The sequence below is a fragment of the Typopeltis vanoorti genome, chromosome 17, assembly GCF_054136105.1.
Source record: "Typopeltis vanoorti isolate ZY-2024b chromosome 17, IOZ_Tvanoo_1.0, whole genome shotgun sequence".
Classification (NCBI taxonomy): domain Eukaryota; kingdom Metazoa; phylum Arthropoda; class Arachnida; order Uropygi; family Thelyphonidae; genus Typopeltis; species Typopeltis vanoorti.
In genome coordinates this window covers 90,228,012-90,252,884 of record NC_143565.1, presented here as the reverse complement: position 1 = coordinate 90,252,884, position 24,873 = coordinate 90,228,012, and the positions used below count along the sequence as shown (strand labels likewise).

At 36.2% G+C, this 24,873-nt stretch overlaps 1 protein-coding gene across 1 annotated transcript in view; it reads right to left on the bottom strand.

Moving 5' to 3' along the window:
- The window catches only part of defl (Integrator complex subunit 7), a 301,189-nt gene that overhangs the window by 253,232 nt on the left and 23,084 nt on the right, over positions 1–24,873 (bottom strand). The window contains exons 3-4 of the mRNA XM_090407701.1: positions 22,740–22,886; positions 9,843–9,980 (exon numbers count right to left, since the gene is read on the bottom strand). Coding sequence (XP_090263827.1) covers positions 9,843–9,980; positions 22,740–22,886 — 285 coding nt within the window. The remainder of the gene's footprint in view (positions 1–9,842; positions 9,981–22,739; positions 22,887–24,873) is intronic.

Genomic DNA, 24,873 nt, shown 5'->3' with positions numbered 1-24,873 from the left:
GGAGGCAGTTGAATGTAAGAATGAATATAATATGCCAGAGCAAATAAGGACAACAAATCTGAGTGGGATAGTTAATATAAGGCATCAAGGTAGGGTTGGGGCTAATGGGGGTCTTAAATTCATGTACACTAATACTAGGAGTATTAGGAACAAGAAGGAAAAGTTTTTGGCCATGGTTGGCACTTCCAGACCACAGGTTATAGGTATTAGTGAAACATGGCTGACTGTAGATGATATAACTAGTGGGATTGAATGTGATGGGTATAGTGTGTTCAGGAATGACAGAGAGAATAAAATGGGGGGAGGAGTATTGTTGATGATAGCTGATGAGCTACAGCCAAGGAGAATAGAAGTTGAATTGCAGGATAGAGAAAAGAGCACATTTGAGGCCATTTGGTGTGAGATTGTGGCTAGCAGAACTAAATATACAATTGGGTGCTGCTATAGACCAGGTGATGGAAAAGATGGTGGTGACAGTATGCACAAGCAAATAGAAGAAATGGGTGGAAGGAGGGTGATTATTATGGGAGATTTCAACTATGGTCGCATTGATTGGAGTGAGGAGAGGACACACGGGAGGAAGGAACTGGATTTTATGCGGTTATTAGGGGATAACTATCTGCGACAGCATGTAATGGAAAATACTAGGGGTCAGAGAGTGCTTGACCTAGTAATTACATCTGAGGATTTGGCTGTAACAAATATGACCACACTGCCACCAATCGGTGAGAGTGATCATAGGGTCTTAACTTGGGAGGTGGCTAAAGGTGTAGAATTTTCAATTAAGACAGGGTACATGTGGAATTATTGGGCTATAAAGTATGACAAGCTTAGGAGTTTGATTGGTTCAGTGCCATGACATGTACAACTGCAAGGACTAGAAGTTGATAGTGCATGGGAGGTAGTTAAGAAGTTCTTGCATGAAGCAATGGCTGACTGTATACCTAGAGTCCGAATAATAAATCAAGTAGGGGTTAAATGGATGAATAACACCATTAAGCTTGAGCTGCAAAAAAAGAAACAACTATGGAAGGAATTTAAGGAGAAGGGTGACCGGCAGGCACATGAACGGTATAAAGCGCAGGCCAGAAGGGTGACGAGTGTGGTAAGAAAAACAAAAAAGGATTACGAAAGAACATTGGCCATGCAGGCTAAAGAGAATCCTAAACAGTTTTTTAGATATGTAGCAAGTAAAAGGAAAAATGTACATGGCAGATTGATTTTAAAGAATGCCGATGGTAGGGAGGTAACTGAATCAGTTGAGATAGTTGAGTTACTGAGTGAGCACTTTGCAAAAGTATATCATCCAGGTGGTGACATTGCAGAAACGAATAAACCAGTAGATTATACGGGAATTGTGGTTAATGAAGTGGAGGTGAGTAGTCTATTGCATAACCTCAATGTCAATACATCTGTGGGATTGGATGGTATACCAGCTCGTGTTGTACGAGAAGCAGCTAAAGAATTGTCAGTACCCTTGACCATTTTGTTTAATTTGAGTCTCGGGTCTGGGTTAGTCCCAAGCAGGTGGAAAGAGGGGAAAATAGTTCCACTGCATAAAGGTGGTTCCAAGACTGCTGTTGTAAATTACCGACCGATTAGCATATCAGGAATCATTGTCAAGGTCTTAGAGAAATTAGTCAAGAAAAGAATACAGGATTGGATAGATGAAAATGGGATATTGTATGGGGGACAACGTGGTTTTGTGAAGGGTAGATCATGCCTCAGTAACTTGCTCACGTTTTATAACACAGTGACAGCTGAACTGGATAGGGGTAATGGGTTTAAGTGATACTACAGGACCTTGCCAAGGCCTTTGATAGGATATCACATGGAACCCTAATCAGTAAACTGGAGCAGATAGGTATAGATATAGGGTTGGTGAGATGGATAAGAGGGTGGTTGAAGGAGAGATATCAAAGAGTGGTTTATTCAGGAGTGGAGTCTAAAAGACGTCTTGTGACTAGTGGAGTGCCACAGGGCTCTGTTCTTGGACCGCTGCTTTTCAATTTGTTCATCAATGATATTGGAAAGGATCTGAGAGGAAGTGTTCACTTGTTTGCTGATGATGCAAAGTTGGGTAGAGCAATTGTGAGTGCACAGGATGTCAAAATTTTACAGGATGATTTGGATAGTTTGGAGGACTGGGCTAGGAAAAATGGATGTCAATTTAATGTGGCAAAGTGTAAGGTTATGCACTTTGGGGTGAAAAGAATAGCAGCAGTATATCGCATTGGTGGAACCATACTCCAGGAGATTGATGAGGCCAGGGATTTGGGAGTGTTGGTGGATAGGGAGTTGATAGGGATAGGGAGTCCTCTGCATGGACTTCTGTGCCCAGCTATGGGCACCAGGGTTTCTTCGTGATGGGGAGGAAGTGGAGAGGGTCCAGAGACAAGTGACCAAGATGATAGCAGTTCTGTGGAATGAACCTTATGAGAATAGGTTGAAGATTTGTGGGTTGCAGAAATTGGACGATAGGCGAAGGAGGGGTGATATGATTGAGACATTCAAATTACTGAAGGGTTTTTATAAGATTGATCCAGAAGATATTTTTGAAAATATGACTGGTGGTGGGAGGACTAGGGGCCATGCATGGAAGCTGGGCAAGAGCGTGGTTGACAAGGGTGTCAGAGCTAGGTTCTTTACTTGGAGAGTGGTAAATGAGTGGAATAAGCTTCCAGAGTCTGTTGTGGGTGCTACGATCGTGAATGAGTTCAAGGCAAGGTATGATAGATACTGTGTGAATGTTGAATAGTTGTTCTTGACATGATGTTAGGGCCTCCCTCGATGAGTCTGTCGACTCCTTGGAGCTTCCCGGAACAATAATAATAATAATAATAATAATAATAATTTCAAAATAATTTTTATTTTTCATTATCTAACTTTTCCATTCATGTGTCATCTTCCTATCTAGGAGGTTGACTACCATGATGTGACTCATGGTTAACTATGGGCGTATAGACATGTGGTGAGGACCCTATCTCTTCCACATATTGTCGTAAGTATTCATGACTGTAATCTGTGTGTGTTCACGGTGTCGGTTTGCCTGTTCTGAGGAACGAAAAACCACAGTTTTCGGTTGGAAAACCCTCTACCTCCGTATGAGACTGGCTAACTCACCTTTAGTCAAAACAGACCAGATAAAGTTCCTCACATCATAGATGGGAATCGAACCCAGGTCTTTCCGACCAAGCAGCTTCGTCTATACCGACTGAGCTACGGAGGCTCATTATCTAACTTAAGACTAATACATTTATTCCAGCGATGCTCCAGCACCATTATCTCGTCCCTGTACTAGCAGTTCTCAGTAAGATCTGCAAATTACCCCCCTCTACAGCTGCAATCACCGATTTGAAGAAAAAATGCTGACCAGTGAGGAAGAGTTTAAGTTTTGGGAAGAGATAGAAGTCAGAGGGAGCCAAATCTGGGGAATAGGGTTTATATAGGGAATTAGGATTTATAGTTCTAAAGAACTCTGTCTTCCATTACGCTAATATCTACCAAAGTATCTAATGTAATGAAAGTTAGTATCTACCTAAGTATCTACTTTGGTAGAGACTAACATAATGGAAGACAGAGTTCTTTAGAACTATAAATCCTAATCTTGTAATTCCGACGTTTTAAGAAGACCATGAAAATATAGAGTCCTATTTTAATTTTGGTAAAACTTAAATGGGAAATGGGAAAATGGACAAAAAAGAAATTAGTGGGTAAGGCTAAGACATTCTTAAATACTTTGCTTATTTTGGAGATACTATAGATTATACTAAATTTAAAAGTACAGGTAACCCTCGTATAACGATTACTTATACAGTAACATGATGTAATACCAGGATATTAGGAAAGAACTTGACATTGTCAGCATTCAGGAATGCGTTAGCAGAGCTAATCTCAGGTGGTATGAGATTAGCTTAAACAGAATGGGCGAGGAAAGATTAGCAAAACAAGTGTTCTCTACCAGGTTAGCAGGAAAACAACCCAGAGGAAGACCAAGATATAGGTGGATTGATACGGTACAAAGTGCCTTAGACAATAGAAATATAAGATCTGATAATGTTGGAGTCTTGACAAGTAACAGACTGATTTGGAGGAAAATTGTAGATAGGAAGTTAGTAATGATGTAAATTTTTCATGTAGTACTATCATATCCTGTACACTGCTTGGGAGTACATGTCAGGAATTTGATGATGATGATGATTATAAGGCAAGAAAGGGAATAAGGTATGACTCAAATATTGTGTTAGTAGATAATAACTTACCGAATAATCATAGCAAATTTAATTGCAGCTCGTGTAGTCAACTTGGTAGTGCTGAATTGACTGAGAATGTGCTTTGTGAGATTCTGTTGGATACAGGGGCACATGTCTTGGTCACTCTAAAACAAAATTAGAAATCTAATTCCTGACAAAATTGTTAATTTAAATGATCCAATCAGACTGAGAGGCATCTCTGAGACTGAGATTTGCACATCAAAGAAAATAAATGTGTTACTCAGAATTCCAAGCTTCCATTTGACAGTTTCTCAGGAATTGATTATTCTCCCTGAAAATTCAAATCCAAATGTTCAGGTAATTCTTGGATTGGATTTCTTAAGGAAATGCCAATTTTCCTGTAACTTTTTGGAGGGCACAATTAATCTTTGTGGGGTAGAATATAACCCAAATAAGCACTCTGATCGCACATTGTAGGAGTTTAATGAATGCTCTAAGGTAGAACAGAAAAAAGTTCTTGAAAAGGAAATGATAAATAAAGGGAAGGAAGACTATAAAACTGAAAGATCTAGCAGATGATGCCGGAAAATTGAAAAATTCAGCAGATGAAAATAGATTAATCAATACCTTCTTTGAGTCTGCATTCCAGTTATTTCCTGATGTCTTCTCTGAGGATCTCATATAAACGCCTTGTACAAATCCAGTCAAACAGGTAACTGAAGCAAATGAATTTTCTCCATTCAAGGTTAAAGAAATAGTGAATAATTTAGAAGGAACAAAAGTCTTCACTAAGCTGGTTCTATCTTCAGCCCTGTCAGTTCAGGCATTATTAAATTTGGTCCTTTCAGACATTGTTTCAAGGAGGAATTACTAGTAAACTCTAAGGAGCTAACATCCCACAGAAAAAACTAACTAAAGGTTCTTTCTAGACTGGATGAAGTAAAGTTATCCCTGAATCATTCAAAATGTGAGTGCTTTAAAAAGGAGATTATGCACATAAGTCATAAAGTTAGTAATACAGATTTTGCCCAAATTAATTTTCAGGAGGAGGTCGAACAACTCCAAGACATCAAAATAGATGAAGTGAATGAGATACGCAAGCAACAAAACTGAGGAAAACCCATCATGAATATAACACAGTCTAAGCTTAAGACCTATAAGACAAGAATAATTGTTAACAGGATCAGAAAAGGAAGGCACATTAATTCTGATAATCTGGCAAGTTATGAGATTAAAATTAATCCTAAAGTGGGTACTGTGCCTAATTCTAAGAATAGTGAAGTTTATACTCCTAAAGGTGTGGAAAAGAAAGGAGAGAAAAAAAAAATTTTTTTTTTTTGAGAAAAATTAAAAGAAAGATTTTGAGCCTTTGTAAAATTTCTCATGATATGAAACTATGTAACTTATCATGTTTGGTTTTACATGTTTTTCTAAGGAGATTGCACTTAAAGAAATGTTAAGTTTTGTCTGTAATAATCTTGTATTTGTAATAACTTAATGATGAGCCTTTGTTAAAATTATGTGGCACATGATGCCATTATGTAACGCTGTTAACTCATGTCCATATATGGCAATTTTAAAAGATGTGTGAAGTATGATCATCATTCGGATATCCATACATAACTATATATGGAAATTTTAAGAGATGCGAGCATGTGTACAACAGAAGTCTGAGCCTTTATACGGTGAAACATCTGAAACATCAAAAAAGACTTTGTCTTAAGTTTCTGAATCTTACCTGGGTCCACTGCCACGTGAGGTCCGTTGTCAATAATCGAAAGAGAAGCATTGTAGGTCTGAGGGTTCTCAATCTTCTTCTATCCGGATCCACTGTCATGAGAAGTATTGTGTTGATCATCAGAACGTCTTGCTAGGAAAGAGCTGCACAGTGCTGCCATGTTAAGGGTCTTAGATGGCATAGAATAATCAATGACTCGAACAAAGAAAACTGGTGGGAGGTCATGAACGAGCCAGCAGCAGTAAGTAAGAAAAGGAGCATTTTCATGGGGACAAAAGATTCATGTAAAAGGTAATGCTGAACAAGAATTGTAAGCACTTAAATATGTGATATTCCCAAACAAGAAAGTACAACAAGTGTATTTGTGTATACGTAGAATAAGATTGTGTAAGTAATATCGAAATAAGTTCGATTAAGGCACACCTAGAGCGAACTTATTTCGATTTGCATTATTTGCATTATCTAGTACAGTACTCTTCTAATTATTGTAAGAGTTAGAAGAGTACTGTACTAGATAATGCAAATTAATACTGAATTAAGCTTATTCAAGGTATGCCTTGCTTTCAGTTTGTGTATGTATGACTAGCAGGATATTCTAGACCAGTGGTCACCAAAGTGGTCGATATAACATTGTTAAGGGTTGATTCTGACTCAGGGGTTGATAGAGAAATATAAGACATCATTGTACAGGTAATATTTAATTCGGTTAACATTGGATTACCTCCATCCTGAATGACAACGCAATTAAGAGTGAATCATGGGAACAGTGAATACATGAATAGGACCTGTAAGATGGAGCAAGGTCATGAAAATAGTTACGGAGGCCATTCATGTAAGCCAAAATGACATATTTACCAATAAACGGATGTCCATGGTTTCCGCCCGTGGTACATCCTATATATACCTATAGGAAGATTGTATTATTATTATTATTTTGTTATCTAAATTAAATTTTATATTTTATATATTATTTATCCCTCCTATCAAATATGTAATGTTAATAAGGACGTCAAAAACAAAAACGTATCCCTTTGACGTTAAGCCAATATAATAATATATACTATATTATACATACAAGAAACACTGTAACTATAAAATAAATAATCTAAAAATTCACATAAGTGTCTTTTTTGCTTGTCCTGTCATAATTACATAATAGTAAAATTGAGGGGATCAATAAAAAGTCAAGAAACTCTTGAAGGGGTCGACGGTCAAAGAAGTTTGGCGACCCCTGTTCTAGACTGTGATTTAACTTTAAGGGAAGAAACATAGAACTACGCCTGTTTTCACTTTGTGTTTCATATAGCAATCTTCTAGAATATCTTATCTTCAGTTTTTATGTCTGTTTGTTTCAATAATGAAATACTGTGAGCTTTTATTATATGAAAAGAATTATAATAAATATATTTTTATTTTATTTAAGCAAATAAATTTAAAATATTGTTGTATTCTGAATTAAGTTACTTTCTTTTTGGTGTTTGTAAGCGTGAAGACTCAAGAAAGGGTTATGTTAGCAGAGCACACATCTGGGATCAAACTTGTGCATTTCATTTTGAAAGAATTTCAGTATAGAAATTTAATGCCACTTGCAGTTGGGAAAAAAGTCCCACAATTACAGAGGTGATATATAAAATAAACCTTTCTCATTTTTAATAGTGCAAATAGAAGAACATATAATTGGTGTAGTTATCATACACATTTACAATTCCCTTTTAAGTCCATTTCATTAAACGAATAACCACTTATTAATTAATTAATGAAAATGGATAATCAGCATCTCTACTGCATTTTTTGTGGCATTTTTGGTTAAATCAGATCATCTAATCATTAAATAAAGATCATCAATTTCCTGATATGCATCCCCAAGGGGTGTTCAGGATACTATGACAGCAATACATGATTAAGTTTCCATTATTATTAACCTCCCATCAACAATTTTCCTCCAAATCAATTGATTACTTGTGAGCACTCCAATATTGTCATATCTAATATTTTGTACTTCTACAGCAATTCTGACTGAATCAATCCACTTAGACCTTGGTCTTTCTCTGGGTCTCTTTCCCACCATCTTGGCATCAAACACCTGTTTTGCTAACCTTTCTTCATCCATTCTATTTAAGTGGACACACCTTAGATTAGCTTTGCTTACATATTCTTGAATGCTAATAATGTCAAGTTCCTTTCTAATATCTTCATTTTTAATATGATTCTGCCATTGATGCATCAGTTCACTCCCATAATTTTTCTCAGAACCCTCATATCTGTGGTCTCTAGTCTTTGATCAAGTGCTTTATTTCTCAATTAACTCTCGGATCCATAACTTAAAACTAGTTTGAAAACTGTCTTGTATACTGTTAGTTTAATGTTTTGGCTAATTTCTCTTATTTCATATAAATTTATTCAGCTGGCTACCCACCATACCAGCTTTGTTTATTCTGTTGTCTATAGATTTAACCAGCGATCTTCACTAAAAACTGTTCCTAAAAGCTAAAATATTTTACTTATTCTATAGGATCTCCATTCAGAATGCAACTGAAGTTTTCTATGCTTCTGCCTATTTTCATAGTTTTGGTCTTTTTATTGCTGATTTTCATGCCAAATTTGTTACAGCTATAATTCAATTCAGTATTAGTGAATCCTGAATTCACTAACTAAATTGAATTGAACTAAATTCACTAACTAAATTGAAAAAGCAAAGAGCGAAGTTTGACATCTCCAATTCTAATATCAGGCTTGATGCCACTTTCTTTCATAATGTGATCCATGTAAATGATGAATAAGAGTAAAGATAATGTGCATCCTTATCCTACCCCTGATTTTACATGAAACCATCTTCCCATATTTCTTTCAATTCTAACTACTGACTGACAGACTATGTATTGCTCTATATATTGTTCCATTCGCCCCATATAATTGTAGTGTTTTGAAAAGCTTCTCTCTGGGGTAGTTCACTTAAAGTTCAAAGTCAAATAACTGGGAGGAGATCTTTACATCACCTTTCAGGAATGCAGAGAACTGATTGGGCCTTCTGAACTAATGTTCAATCCTCACCTTCAACAATGGTGCATACCTACTAGATACTGAATGAATGGGGGAGGAGGCTGGCAGTTTGGGACTTAGCCAATCAAACTGTACTCTCTATTGGTTTAAACCATAAATGCATATGATGGTACAACATGATTAAATAAAAATTTCAAAATGATATAAAATGATAATTATGCACTTACTAGATAAAATTTAATCAAATTTAATATTTAGGATGTTTGATAAAATTGGTTGAGTAACTTATTTTCGGTTTAAAAATCAGGCCATTTTTTTAATGACAAAATCAGATGGCAACAACAATAAACTATATATAGTTCTTTTGTTGCCATCTGATAAAATCAGCTCTATGTTAACTGCTGCAGTAATGAATAATTAATTTCATTATACAAGAATGCTACTAATATAAAAAAATATTTTGTTATGATTATCTGAGATGATTTCCATACTTGTCTTTTATGTATTTATTTATTTTTTTTGTAATTGTGTGTGTGTGTGTGTGTGTGTGTGTGTGTGTGTGTGTGTGTGTGTGTGTGTGTGTGTGTGTGTGTGTGTGTGTGTGTGTGTTTTATTATTTTTTTTCCCTTCTGAAAACCATATTCCTAAATGACATACCTAAAATATTTTGTACAGCTCATTTCATGCAATAATCTGATGACTGTATGTAAAATGTCACTTTTGATTTTAATATTACTGAATTTTAATAATTTAAAATATATACATATATATATTATCTGCAGAATATAAAAATAAAAATGGATTTTGTTTTCAAAAACTATATAAAATATCATGAAATCTAATCTAATCAAGTATCCTAAGCATTTCTGACATAAATTGAATATTCTTACTTAGATTGTGCTGCAAAATGTCCTGCAGCATATATAGCAGCCTCTAATTCCACAGCATCATGGGAATCAAGACTGTTTCTTATACTATGGTGAACATTCTTTCTTTCAGCTACAATACTTGCTATACTTCCTAGGGTTCTAAAGAATAAAAATAAGATATATCAAATATCAGATCACAAGCCAAAAAATAAGCTTATAAAAAATCATTAGTTAGAACAGCAACAAATTTATTTTCAGTGATGTATAATTTAAAAATAACTGAATAAAAATTACTACCTATAAATGATTGTACGAGGGTTGTTTTAAAGTTTGGTAAAAAAAAATAAGTAAAACACATTTTTTTGGAAAAAATCACCTTTATTTCTCAACATAGTCTCCATTGAGATCTACACATTTGGTCCAGCAAGTTTCCGATTTTTTCATCTCATCTAAAAAGTAGGATTTATCAAATTGTGCAAAACAGTCATTGATAGCCTTCATGACATCCTCTTTCAAAGAAAATTTTTTCCCACCAAGTCAAATTTTTAAGTTTGGGAATAAGAAGAAGTCACACTGGGCCAAGTCCGAAGAATGCGGTGGATGTGGAACCAATTGGAACCTAAATTCATGCAATTTTGCTATTGCAATGGCTGATGTGTGGGACAGTGCATTGTCTTGATGAAAGAGCACTTTTTTGTGCACTAATCTTGGCTGTTTTTTCTTCGGTTCGTTTAAACGGTCCAACAATGATGCATAATAGACTCCCATTATTGCCTTATCCTTTTCCAAATAGTCTATCATGAAAATTCCTTGGGAATCCCAAAAAACGGTGGCCATCACCTTCCCAGCTGACAAAAGAGTCTTCGTTTTTTTCAGTGCTCTTTCACCGGGCATTGTTCACTGTTTTGACTGCTGCTTGGACTCAGGTGTATAGTGCTGGATCCAATTTCGTCTACAGTCACTTGGATCCAGCAGAAAAATTGATGCAAAAAATCCTGCAAATTGTGATTAAGCATTTCCAAACATTGCATTGAAATGACTTTTCACATGTGTTTTTGATCGACAGCCAACAATCACAGCGCCTGTAACATTTTCACGTGAAATATTTTTTGTGCAGGATATTACACACCCATTCAGTCAAAATGCCTACAATCTCAGCAAGCTCATGCACTTTCACTCGGTGGTCTTCCATAACGATACCATGGATTTTGTCATTCATTTGTTTCATAGTGACCTCAGTCGGGCATCCAGAGTGCACTTCATCTTCGATGGACTTACGACTAAGTTTAAACTCGTTTATTCAAAAATAAATAGTCTTTAACACTGGTGTAGAGTCCCCATGAACTGCATCTAACTCTGCTTTGATCTGCATGGCTGTCCACTTCTTCAAATAAAACTGTTTTATCATTGCACGAAACTTGTTTTTCTCCATTTTTATGAAAAATGCAAACACAGTCATTTTAAATGTTTGCCAAATGAGAACTATGTGTCGTACGTGGCTAAAATTTTGCCAGGGGTCATGAAAAAGATGATATGTGGTAACACTGGTATGAATCAATGAATTGTGTCGCTGCCTATTGGAAATTTACCAAACTTTTCAAACAACTCTCATGAGTCTATGCCAAGTTAAGGGTTAGAAAATCCAGGAATTTTGCTCTGGAAACCAAAGTCCTCATCCCAAGCTATTTCATATTTATAAATAACAGAAGGTGGCCTCCCAGTGAATGATGAAATCTACTTCTGGAATTTATAACCATCTATACTAAATGAATATCAAATCCATGTACTGGTTAAAAATGGAAAAGCGATCCATCTGGTAACCCACATCTCTTTCTACACCGGCATTGCAATTAAAAATTAATGTGATATCAGCATAATTCAAAAGGCAAAACTTTATATAAAGTTCGTTTTTAAATTCATTATATGATATTCAACATTCATTATAAAAAAATTATTGAGACTACTAAGCATATGAGTAATATCTCAAATTTAATATAAACTTAATTATTTGATGTTCTGACTTTCACATCAAGGCTTTCATACATATTATTATCTGAGTCATGGACTCATTGAGGGAGGCCATACAGCACCGACACAGTTGTCATACCTTGTCTTAAACTTATTCGTGCTAGATACACTCACCACTTCAACAGGAAAACTATTCCACTCATTCAATGCTCTGTGAGAGAAAAATCTAGTTCTCATCCCTTTCTTAACTGCATACAAACTTAACTTCCACATATGCACCTTGTCTTCTCCCTGCCTTACATATAATGAAAAATTTCATCAGTTGATAACTATAACACCCTTTCAGAAGTTTATAGACCACTATCATAGAACAGCTTTTTCTTTAAATTAAAGACACCAAGAAATTATATTCCTGGTTTCATCCTTTATCCAAGTGTAAGCAAAATTTGTGCATGAAGTCACTTCACGCACAAACTTTGCTTACACTTGGATAAAGGATGAAACCAGGAATATAATTTCTTGCCATCTTTAATTTATAGTGTTTCTTTTAGGGTTACATGGTGATCAGCATTCATATTTACAAATTTAGAGACACAAAACACACGTGTTGAAATGATTATTTTACTAATTATTAATAAAATAACACTTGATGTTTCAACCCCTGTACTGAGGTCATCATCAGAAGGATGCATGTGTATAGGGAACCAAGCTACATGCTCTTGCACTCTATAAAGGTAAATTAAATCTACGCTGTTAATTAATCTGTTTCTTAGCCTGACCTCTAGTGTTAATTAAATAAGATAAAATAAAAAATAAATAAATAAATTAATTAAATAAATAAATAAAAATTAAAAATAAATTTTTTTAAATAATTAATAAATAAAATAAATAAAAAACTACAATAAACTTTGCTAAAGTCCTCATGTACCAAGATCTGGATTTGTATAGTTCAGATTGTTATACTACGATTTTCATCAGGACTTGTAAGTTCAAGTTGCTATTGAATTTTAAGGGGAAAAAAAAACACTTCACCAAGTCTTCTTGTAATGGAATTTTTCTTTGGCTTGTTCTGATTGCTATAAAGGTTGCAAATGGGTCCTCCACATTCTTGGAATGGTTAGGCCATCATTTTTGTTCAGATTTGGATTATGTTTGAGCATTTCACATGCTTGCTTCTTTAAATTTCCTCTCGAACCACGTTTTGGTGCAGTGCAGGGACTTGGTATTTTTTCAATCAATTCTGTGGAATGTTTGGAGTGAGTGGTCAGAAAGGCCGGTTTTTCCAAAATGGAGGTATTTAATGTGTTGTTTGTGTTCGTCCTTCCTAATTGGGATGGTTCGCCCTGTTTCCCCTATGTATGGTAGGTTACATATGCATTGTATTGCATTAAAAAAAATTTTTTTTAATTATTTTAGTTTTATTTATTTTATTTTATCTTATTTAATTCACACTAGAGGTCAGGCTAAGAAACAGATTAATTAACAAAGTAGATTTAATTTCCCTTTATACACGTGTATCCTTCTGACGATTACCTCAATGCAGGGGTCGAAATGTCAAGTGTTATTTTATTAATAATTAGTAAAATAATCATTTCAACACGTGTGTTTTGTGTCCCTAAATTCGTAAAATATGAATTTTAATTTATAGTATAACCAAGCAAAAAAATTTCAAGACCTGCTCTTTCTTTGTTTATTAGTGTCATAATCTGTCCTAATAATCTACATTCCACAATCCTGATATCTTTGTTACTCCTCTTTACATCCTTTCCACTTCTGTATTCTCTCCAAAACAAGAAGACCAAATCTGTGCAAATATTCCAGGCGTGATTGTACTGAGGTCTTATAAAGAGGCAAAATGATATTGTTATCCGTACATGTCAATGTTTGTTCCAATGTCATAATTATACTCTGAGTTGTATTTGTCATTTTTGCTATGTTACCTTTAAACTTCAAATTTTCATCCACAATTACTCCAAGATTCCTAGTCTCAGTTTCTTGTAGTGTAATCCTGCCAATATAATGTGCCACTGGAAATTGGAAGTACAAATAAAATCAATTGATTCTTTGGTTCCAAACAGGAAGTCACTAAAATTTCCTTTGTAGGCTCTTAAGAGATAGTCTTGTATAAGATGTCACACTGATTGCTTCTCAGCAACGGAACTGCATTGTTCCATTTGTGAAAATTGGCACATCTACCATGTCCGATTCTATTGAGGGATGACGAGTTGTACGCAGTAATTCAAAACTAGGGGATTTCTCCATGACACGTCATCGTGATGTGGTGTGATGTGATGTGGCACTCTGTTGGTGATTCTTCAAACCACCTTGCTGACCAGGAATTGTTCATGCAGAAGTTGTTTGCCAGAAGCACCTCTGCAGTTCTTAGTGGAGGTTTCCTAGAACAAAGTCTGTTGATATTAAGGTCTTCAAGGTCAGAATGGATAGGAAGCTGTTGACTGAACATGATCTTCTTGTATTCTTGAAGAAGTGCATTTGATCTGCATAGGTTTGGCAGTACAATATGGCTCAGAATTGTGAGCCAATAAATAGGAGTTGATTTAATCGTACCTGAGATCAGACACATGGTGTTATTCAGTTGTGCATCTACAAGTTTCAATGGGCACTATTCATCCAAACTAGAGTGCAATATTCTGTGGCAGAGTAGATAATGCCAAGGGCTGAGCACCTCAATATGTTAGCTGTAGCACCACAAGAAGTGCCAAAGCACCATTATATTATTTCTCATTTTCAGTTTTTCAGCTGTTTTAGACAGGTGAGTTTTGCATGATAACATCCCATCAAGGATGACTCCAGGGTATTTAGGGTACTGCTTATATGGAAGAAGGTTATCCTCCAGATAGACTTCTAAAGGTCTATTTGCCAATTTGTTGTTAAGGTGGAAGCATAAAGTTTCTGTTTTGGTTAACTAGGCTTGAGTCTCTATTTGCAAAAATATTTTCCAAGGGAGTTCACATTGGTAGTTAGGATTTCTTCTGTTATTTCGATAGATTTATGTCTAGCTGCTATAGCGCAGTCATCAGCATACCCAAACTTTTTGGAGCGTGTATTGCACATATTGGCCACATATAAGGAATATAATAGTGGAGCTAGCACTGAATCTCATGGCAGGCCATTATTTAGCTTCCTTTGCTTGTTGGTAGAATTTCTCATAATAATTTGAAGTGTTCTGTTGGTTAGCATGTTTTTTATAAGGCAAATAGTGATCAAACAGGGAATTTCACAAATTGGTTTATAGATTAGTCCTTGACTCCAGACTGTGCCATATGCAGCAGTGAGGTTGATGAACACCACGTTTTTTGCTGCCACTGGAAGCCCACCTCTATGTATGAAGTAAGAGAGAGAATTTGATCTGAACAGCTCCATTTAGGTTGAAAGCCAGTTTGCTCATGGGTGTGTAGCATGGAATTATTGCTCCTAAAGGATAAGTAACTTTTTCATATTTTATTTGAGAATATTAGGTTTACTTATTGTTGTAGTTTTTGTTTTAAATGGGTGTGGAATTGATTGAGCTAGTCAGTTTGTAAGTAAACATTGTATTTTTTTTTTTTTGTGTAAATGCAATATTGTTGGATTGGCACCAATGCGTGGATGAACAATGGTGGCAAAGACCACGTTGTTGGGCTATTTGAATTTAAGGGATTTTATTCAGTGCAGTGTGTGTGAAATGTATTCATCAAGAAAATTAAAGGATATGTGGAAGGAAATTGAAACTGGAGAGAGAGATGACGAAGTTATACCGAACATGCAGCTGCACAACCAGAGGAGAATGAAATAAACTTTAATAAAGAAATTGCATGCTTGAATGTTATCCTTCATAGGAGAAAGCATAAAACTGAAAAATTGCAGAAAACGCAAGAGATCAGCAGGGTTGAAAACAGAAAGTAAGTGATCCGAAGGAATAATAAAGCCCGACCAAACAAACAAGAAAAACAAGGAGAAAATATGCCAGCAAAGGTTGGTCGAGTGGTAGAGCCTCTGCTACTAATGGCTCAGTTAAGTAAGTTTGAGCACGGTTAGTAGCTGGAAGGTGGACCAATCATTCGATGCTGTTGGCACACTCTCCCTCGATGAGTCTTTGGACTCCCTGGAGGTGTCAAATAATAATAATAATATTATTACGTACGGAGACTCGATGATCAGGTGAGTACTTAATGAAAGTGTAATTAAATCATGTTTTCTGGGTGCAAAAATATGAGCCAAGCCATCCAGATGCAAAAAAGATAAGTTGAAGGAAAGGATTATCTTGGTTGGTACAAATTGATTTCAGAGGCGAGAAGTATTCTATGAGGGAGAATATAAAGAGTTGTTAGAAGAGGAAAAACTGAAGAGAGAGAGAGAAGGAAGATTGTAAGTCTCCTACCATGCTATGATAGAGATAAACTGAGAAGGAAGGCAATAATAGCCAATGAGTCATCATTATTATTATTACGGGCGACTCCAGGAAGTCCTTAGACTCATCAAGGGAGGCCCTAAACTTCAGGTCCACACAACTATATGACATTCTCACAGTATCTATCATACCTGCCTTGAACTCACTCACCGTCATAGCACCCACAACAGACTCTGGCAGCTTATCCCACTCATTTACTACTCTAAAAGTAAAGAACCCAGCTCTAACACCCCCTGCTAACTACACTCTTGCCCAGCTTCCATAGGTGTCCCCTAGATCTCCCACCACCAGTCCTGATCTCAAAAATATCCTCTGAATTAATCCTATAGAAATCCTTTAGCAATTTGAATGTCTCAATCATATCTCCCCTTTTCCGCATATCAACTAATTTCTGCAACCCACAAATCTTCAACCTGTTCTCATATAGTTCATTCCATAGACCTGCTATCATCTTAGTCACTCGGCTCTGGATCCTCTCCACCTCTTCCCCATCAAGAAGGAACCTAGGTGACCAAATCTAAGCATAGTAGTCGAGATGAGGTCTTATCAAGGCTCGGAACAGAGGTACAATAACTTGCTTGTCTCTGCTCTTCAAGGTATTTTTCAACAACCAAGTGAGTTGATGAGCCAATTTAGCTACTTTTGCAATGTGCCCCCTAAACTTCATCTCCCTATCCACCAACACTCCCAAGTCCCTGGCCTCAATCTCCTGGAGTACAGTTCCACCAATGTGGTATACTGCTGCTAATCTTTTCACCCCAAAATGCATAACCTTACATTGTCACATTAAATTGACATCCATTCTCCTTAGCCCAGAACTCCAATCTATCCAAGTCGTCCTGCAAGATTTTGACATCTTCTGCATTCACTATTGCCCTACCCGACTTTGCATTGAACTGTTCATCTTAGATCCTTCCCTATATCGTTAATGAACAAATTAAACAGCAGTGGTCCAAGAACAGAACCCTGCAGCACACCACTAGTCACAGGCCGTCTTTTGGACTCTACTCCTGAATAAACTACTCTTTGATATCTCTCCATCAACCACCCACCTATCCATCTCACCAACCCTATATCCATTCCCATATGTTGTAGTTTACGGATTAGAATTCCATGTGGTATCCTGTCAAATGCCTTTGCCAGGTCTAGCAGTATCACTGTAAACCCTTTATCCTTATCCAGTTCAGCCGCCACCGTGTTATAAAACTTGAGCAAGTTACTGAGGCATGATCTACCCTTCACAAAGCCATGCTGTCCTCCATACAGTATCTCATTTTCATCAATCCATTCCTGTATTTTTCCCTTGACTACTTTCTCCAAGCTCTTGACAATGACTCCTGATATGCTGATCGGTTGGTAATTTGCAACCGTAGTCTTGGATAATCCTTTATGCAGTGGAACTATTTTCCCCTCTTTCCACACCTCTGGGACTAAACCAGACCCGAGACTCAGATTAAACAACATGGTCAAGGGCACTGACAATTCTTTAGCCGCTTCACGCAAGACCCATGCCGATATACCATCCAATCCCACAGATGTATTCACATTAAGGTTCTGTAATAGACTATTCACCTCCATTTCATTCATCACAATTCCCGTATAAACTAATGGTTCCTTCATTTTTTCAATGTCACCACCTGGATGATATACTTTTGCAAAGTGCTCGCTCAGAAACTCCACTATATTGACTGATTCAGTGACCTCCTTACCATCGTCATTCCTTAAAATCATTTTGCTGGGTACAGTTTTTTTCTTGCGTGCAGCATATTGAAAGAACTGTTTGGGATTCTCTTTAGCTTGATTAGCTAGTTTTCTTTCATAATCCTCTTTAGCTTTTTTTTACCACACTCGTTACACTTTTGGCCTGCACTTTATACCTTTCGTGTGCCTGCATGTCACCTCTTTCTTTAAATTCCCTCCACAGTTGTTTCTTTTTTTTGCAGCTCAAGCTTAATGGTGATATTCAGAACAGGCAAGGTATGGAGGACACCATTTAACCCCTACTTGTTTAACTATTTGGACCCCTAGGTATACAATCAGCCATAACCTCCTGTAAATGCTCCTTGACCACTTTCCATGCTCTATCGACATCCAGCCCTTGCAGTTGTACATGCCATGGCACTGATCCAAGCAATCTCCGAAGCTTGTCATACTCGCCAGCACGGTAATTCCACATATACCCTGTCTTATCGAAAATTCCGCACCTTTAGCCACCTCCCAGGTCAAGACCTTGTGATCACTCTCACCAATAGGTGACAACATGGTCATATTCATTACAGTCAAATTCTCAGATGCTATTACCAGGTCAAGCACTCTCACACCCCTAGTATTTTCAATTACATGCTGTCTCAGATAGTTATCCCTTAATTGAATAAAATCCATTTCCTTCCTCACATGTGTCCTCTCCTCCTTCCAATCAATGTTACCATACTTGAAATCCCCCATAATAATTACCCTCCTTCCACTCAATTCTACAATTTGTTTATGCATACTATCTCCACAATCTATTCCATCATCTGGTCTATAGCAGCATCCAATGTATATTTTATTCTGCCAGTCTCAATCTCACACGAAATAGCCTCAAAGGAGCTCTTTTCACTATCCTGCGATACAACTTCAATTCTCCTTGGCTGTAGTTCATCAGCTATCATCAATAACACCCCCCCCCCCAATTTTATTCTCTCTGTCCCTCCTAAGTACACTATAACCTACACATTCTATCCCACTAACTATATCATCTTCCGTCAGCCATGTTTCACTAATGCCAATAACCTGTGACCAGGAAGAGCCAATCAAGGCCAAAAATACTTCCTTCTTGTTCCTAATAATACTCCTGGCATTAGTATACATGAAATGCAGTGATCCCTTTGTCCCACCCCTATCTTGATGAGTTATTCTAACTATCCCATTCCGATATTTTGTCCTTAGTACTGGCTCAGGTACATTCTTACACTCATCTGTCTCACTGATGTCTGCATATCCACTACCCCTCCCCTCCTTGGCAGTTCTACTTTCCCCTGGTTCTGCACATCCATTTTCACTTCATTCAGCAACACTTTTTCCAGTCTCTGCACACCAAATCCATTCAAATGCAGGCCATCCATCTTGTATAAATCCTTTTGCCCATCAAACTCATTCCACACCACACCGTCTGCATAACCTGCGAATAATGTCATTTGTGATTATGGCCCTCCTTCTAAACTCCTCTCTGTCATACCGCGGCAACAGACTCATCATTCTAACTCTGTCACTCTTTTCTTTCACTACCTTTAACAATACTTTCAAGTCCTCTCTCATAAAAAATTTATCTCCTTTCAATTCATTTGCACCTGTCATCATCATCATCATATTCCTGACATGTACCCTTAAGGGGTGTACAAAATATGATAGTGCTACATGAAAAACTTCCATCACCACTAACTTCCTATCTACAATATTCCTCCAAATCAATTTGCTACCTGTCAAGATTCCAACATTATTAGATCTTATATTTCTATCTTCTAAGGTACTTTTTACTGTATCAATCAACGTATATCTTGGTCTTCCTCTGGTTCTTCTTCCCGCCAACCTGGCAAAGAACACTTGTTTTGCTAATTTTTCCTGTCCCTTTTTGTTTAAGTGACCATACAACCTAAGATTAGCTCTGCTAACACATTCATGGATGCTAACAATGTCAAGTTCATTCCTAATATCCTTGTTTTTAAAAATATTGCAATTGATGCCATCTGTTCATGCCCCTCTTTCTCAGGATCTCATATCTGTGTTCTCCAGTCTTTGGTCAAGTTTTATTTCTAACCAAGCTCTCAGATCCAGAAGTTAAAACTGGTTTGAACACTGTCTTGTATGCAGCTAATTTAGTGTTTTGACTAATTTCTCTCTTATTCCATATAAATTTATTCGGTTGACTTCCCACCATACCAGCTTTGCTGATTCTGTTGTTTATTTCCATTTTTAATTTACCATTTTCACTAAAAATCGTGCCTAAGTAGCTGAAATGTTTTACTTGTTCTATAGGTTCTCCATTCACAATGCAATTGATATTGTTAACTTCTGCCTAGTTTTGTCTTTGTCTTGTTATTGCTAAACCTTCATACCAAATCTATTACAACAGTTATTCAATTTAGTCAGGGAATCTTGGAGACTTGTAGCGGATTTATTTAGAATCACCTGCATAAAGTAAAGAGATGAGAATAACATTTCCAATTTTGATATCAGGTTTAATACCACTTACCTTCATAATGTGATCCATACAGATAATGAATGACAGAGAGGATAATGTGCATCCTTGTCTGATACCAGATTTAATATTAAACCATCTTCCTGTATTCCCTTCAGTTCTGTGTTTTGAATAGCTTTTCTCTTGATGCTCTGTCATCCTTGTTATATTGTCAGATTTAATATTAAACCATCTTCCCATGATTTCTCAACTATTTGTTGTAAAGTGAAAATCAGCCTCTATTTGGCCTGAATCCAGTTTGTTCTTCAAACTGGATTCAAACTCCAAGCTTTTCTTCCAAAATTCTTCTCACCCATTTCTTAAGTATATTTTTGTATATCTTACCAGGAACATTCAGTATGGAAATACCTCTGTAATCTCACATTCAGTTTTATTTCCCTTTTTGCATATGGGTACTATGAGAGGTCTACTCCCATTATACGGAATTCATCATAGTTGAGCATTTCTGGTTGAATATAATGAGTCTAATAGGTAAATTGTGCAGAAGGAATGATGCAGGATTTGTGGATCTGTGTTTGACAGAAAGAAGGATTTGTACAATGCTCATGAACTGCATCTAAATGGTTTCGGTGTTAGGTGTCTAGAGATAGCTTTGTTCACCGAGCATGTTGAAGCACAAATTCAGAGAAACTTAAGCAACTAGAGTGGAAGCAAGTGAGTTTGTGTGAAGGCACCCATGAAGAGAGTGAGTGTGAAAATGACCAAATGAGGAATGTAGTCTCTCAAGCAAAAATTTTGAATAGGGTAGTCAATTCAGAAAGTAAAGATGGGTAGGGGGTAATGGGATGCTGCAGTTTCTATATACTAATACCAGAAGTATCAAGAACAAGAGGGAGGAGTTTTTGGCAATGGTTAGTGCAACCCCCACCAAAGATTATAGACTTCAGTGAGACTTGGCTAACAGCAGTTGATGTAGTCACAGGGATAGAATGTGAAGGGGGTTTAGTATTTTCAGGAAAGATAGCATGGGGGGAAGGGGGGGTCAATAGGTACCCTGCTGATGATAGCAGATGAATTGCAACCAAAAAGAATAAGAGATAGGAAGGTGGCTGTTCATTTGAAGCAGTTTGGTGTGAGATTAAAGCCAGTAAGACAAAATATACAGTTGGTTATTGCTGTAGGCCAGGGTGTTCCACGGATGATCTGGAAGACATACATCAGAGACTTCAACTATGGCAATATAGACTGGAAGGAAGAAAGATCGCATGGCAGGAAGGAAATGGAATTTATATACTTGCTAAGAGATAATTACTTAAGGCAGCATGTGATGGAGGAGACTAGGGGTGGTAGAGTATTGAACATAGTCATAGGATCAGAAGAGTTATCCACGTTGCTGCCGATTGGTGAAAGTGACCATGTGGTCTGGACTTGGAAGATTGTAAAACATGACGAATATTCTGTCAAGAAGGGGGTATATGTGGAACTACAAGGCAAGTGATTATGACAAGCTTAGGAAGAAGCTTAAATCTGTGCCATAGCATAAAACACTGCAGGGTAAGGATGTTAGTAGTGCATGGGATATAGTTAAGGGTCATTTAGAGGAAGCAATATTAAATTGTATACCTAAGGTTAAGAACGGTTAATCAGATAGGAGTTAGATGGATGAGTAATATCATTAAGCATGAGCTGAGAAGAAGAAAATGCTGTGAAGGTTATCTAGCCAAGCAGGCCAAAGGAAATCCCAAAGAGTTCTTTTGTTATGTGGCAAGTAAGAGGAAGAATGATATGGAGGATTAACCTTAATGAGTGATATACCATTAAAATTAATCAATATGTACAATGAACACATAAGCCTTCCCACATGCTTAATGAGTGGTGATAGTCACAAGGCAAAAGAGGCAGATAAAATAGTTGCGTTACTGAGTGACACTACTTTGCAGTGGTATATCATCGTAGTAAGGTTACTGCTTTAACCTATGTGACAAACACTGATGTGGATAAATTGGAGGTTCTCAGGATATTGCAGAATCTCAATGTAAATACAGCTGTGGGATTAGATGGGATATCAGCTCAGGTTTTGCGAGAGAACAAAACATAATGGGAAAATCAGAAGAGACTGTCATCATTACTGCAGAAGATATGATTAGCTAAATGTGAAGTAAGTATATTAGTATTGCAGATTAGAAAACATATTTCTGCTTTGCTTGTAATACAAACTATTTCAAACTATTACACTGTACAAAGTTCTACAATGTTTCCTAGAAATTACTTTAACCTGTTGGCAATAAGCAGTGATTTTTATTTATCACAAAATGCTTTTTGTTAACCATAACTTTAATTTTACATTGTTCTACTTACAAACCTGAGGGTTAATGCTCTGGCTACAGGATCATTGCTGTAGATAACAGAATAGATTCTACGTACAAATTCATCAATGTTTAGTATCTTGTCTAAATGTTTTTGGCTTTGCTGCATAACTTTTAAAACCAAAACCCGCAGAAAGTTTGTGCTAGAAAAAGAGAGAGAGAAAAAAATAATAATAAATCTCAATTTAAAAGTTAAAAATTATTATATAAAATCATTCTGAATAATATTGATTTTTTTTTTTCTGTAAGCCAAATGGTTTTTTTGTTTTTTTTATACAACTTCAAGAAATGGAACAGTACTCTTGGAGTAGTATATTAAAAGATGATACAGTGTCAATCACTGTGATAAAAACAAATTACCAGCAAGGAACAAACAGTGTATTTAGTAAACTTAAGTTTGTGCATGAATGAAATTGCATTCTTACTAGTTCTTTCATAGTGAGTAATGACTTTAACGTAACTAAAGAAAATGGAAAAAGTATTATCCTTGTTGGAGATCTAAACAGCATAGTAGGAAATGGATCCCACCTGCATGTAGGAACATTTTGGGAAAATTCTGAGTAAAGGGCAAAGCTAATAATAATTGTAAGTATTTGCTGGATTTCTGCTCAGGATAAGGACTAGTCATTACACCCTGTTCCAACATAAAATAAGAAAAGTTTCATTGACTACATCATTGCTGATAATGATATATTCATGCTGCTTCAAAATACAAGAGTGTATAGAGGATTAGAAATTAAAATTGACTATTACTTAGTGCTAAGCAGAATCAAAATGGATATTACATTGAAAAGAACAGTATGTAAGAAAGTTTTAACAAGAATTAAAGTTAAGCAGTTTCTATAGGCAAACTATGGACTCAACTATACAAACATTACTGAAGAAAATTTGAAGCAGTCTGAAAATAAGAACCAAACCTTCGAGTCTCAATGTCAAACTCTAAACAAGACATTGATTGATTCAGCTAGGGAGGTATGTGGTGAAGTTATCTGTAAGTAAAGAAAAATGCAAAGAAAAATGTAAGGCAGCTAAGCTACAGCATGTGTAAAAGTAGCTAAAGAGAAGTCATAGAAAATAAATATCAAGAAGGTGCCGAAATATTCTGGAGACAATTGAAAGAGCTTAGAAATGGTGGAAGGAGTGCTGTAAAAGAAATCAAAGATGATAAAGATGACATGAAAACTGAAGATAAGAATATATCCAGGATGTCTAGAGTAATTAATCTGAAAGACTGTTAAATGAAACAAGCTGTGATTTCTTTTACAGCAGAACCATACTAGAACATTTTCAAGAGGTTACTAAAATAAAGAGCCAAAAGGCTTCAGTCGGTGATGCAAAATTACATAAGCAAAGTGGATACTGTTGTGTCCCATTTTTGTTTAAATATACATTTTCCTTATAATTTAATTTCTTTTATATATCTTATCCCTTTTCTCTGTGTATCGTCACTTCCGTACTAGAAATCTAAGCTCTTGCTCCTCTTAGTATCCTAAAACATTTCTTTTTTAAAGCTGCGCCATTTAGGACATTTAATTTATAAAGAAATTTAAAACAAGAAGCAATTCCTAAATAAGTCTAGAAGTGAAATAATCATGCAGTCGTAACCTTGATCTGGTAACTTAACTTTTTCTCCCCCCCACGCCTAGGTTCGTACATTATAACAAGCAGTGCATTGAATGGCAATCTCAGACAACTGATTATTTGATAAGCAAAAGTTTATTAAACTCATAAATACAATACAATACATTAAATTCTAAAAACTCCAATTCAATACTAAATTAATACAATGTTAATAAGTCTAGCAAAATACAAAAAATGAAAAATTTACACTAGCACGTGGGATAAACTGTTATGCCTCCACAAAGACTCTACGCACACAAGATATTGGATTACACACAGTGATTTACAAGAGTTATGTGGGCTTAGCAATTCCATTGCTATAATGAATGCCACATTCAATTCTCTTTGACCTTTCTCAGTTAAGGGTAAATTACATATACTAGTATCTATACACACTACTGCTCATTCAGTAACATTGATAAACTAGTTCCCTCTTTCTCTATACTATTAAGTGAGCTAAAGTCCTAGTTCAACTCTCATTCAAGTCCTTCAATTGCTAAGTAATACGAA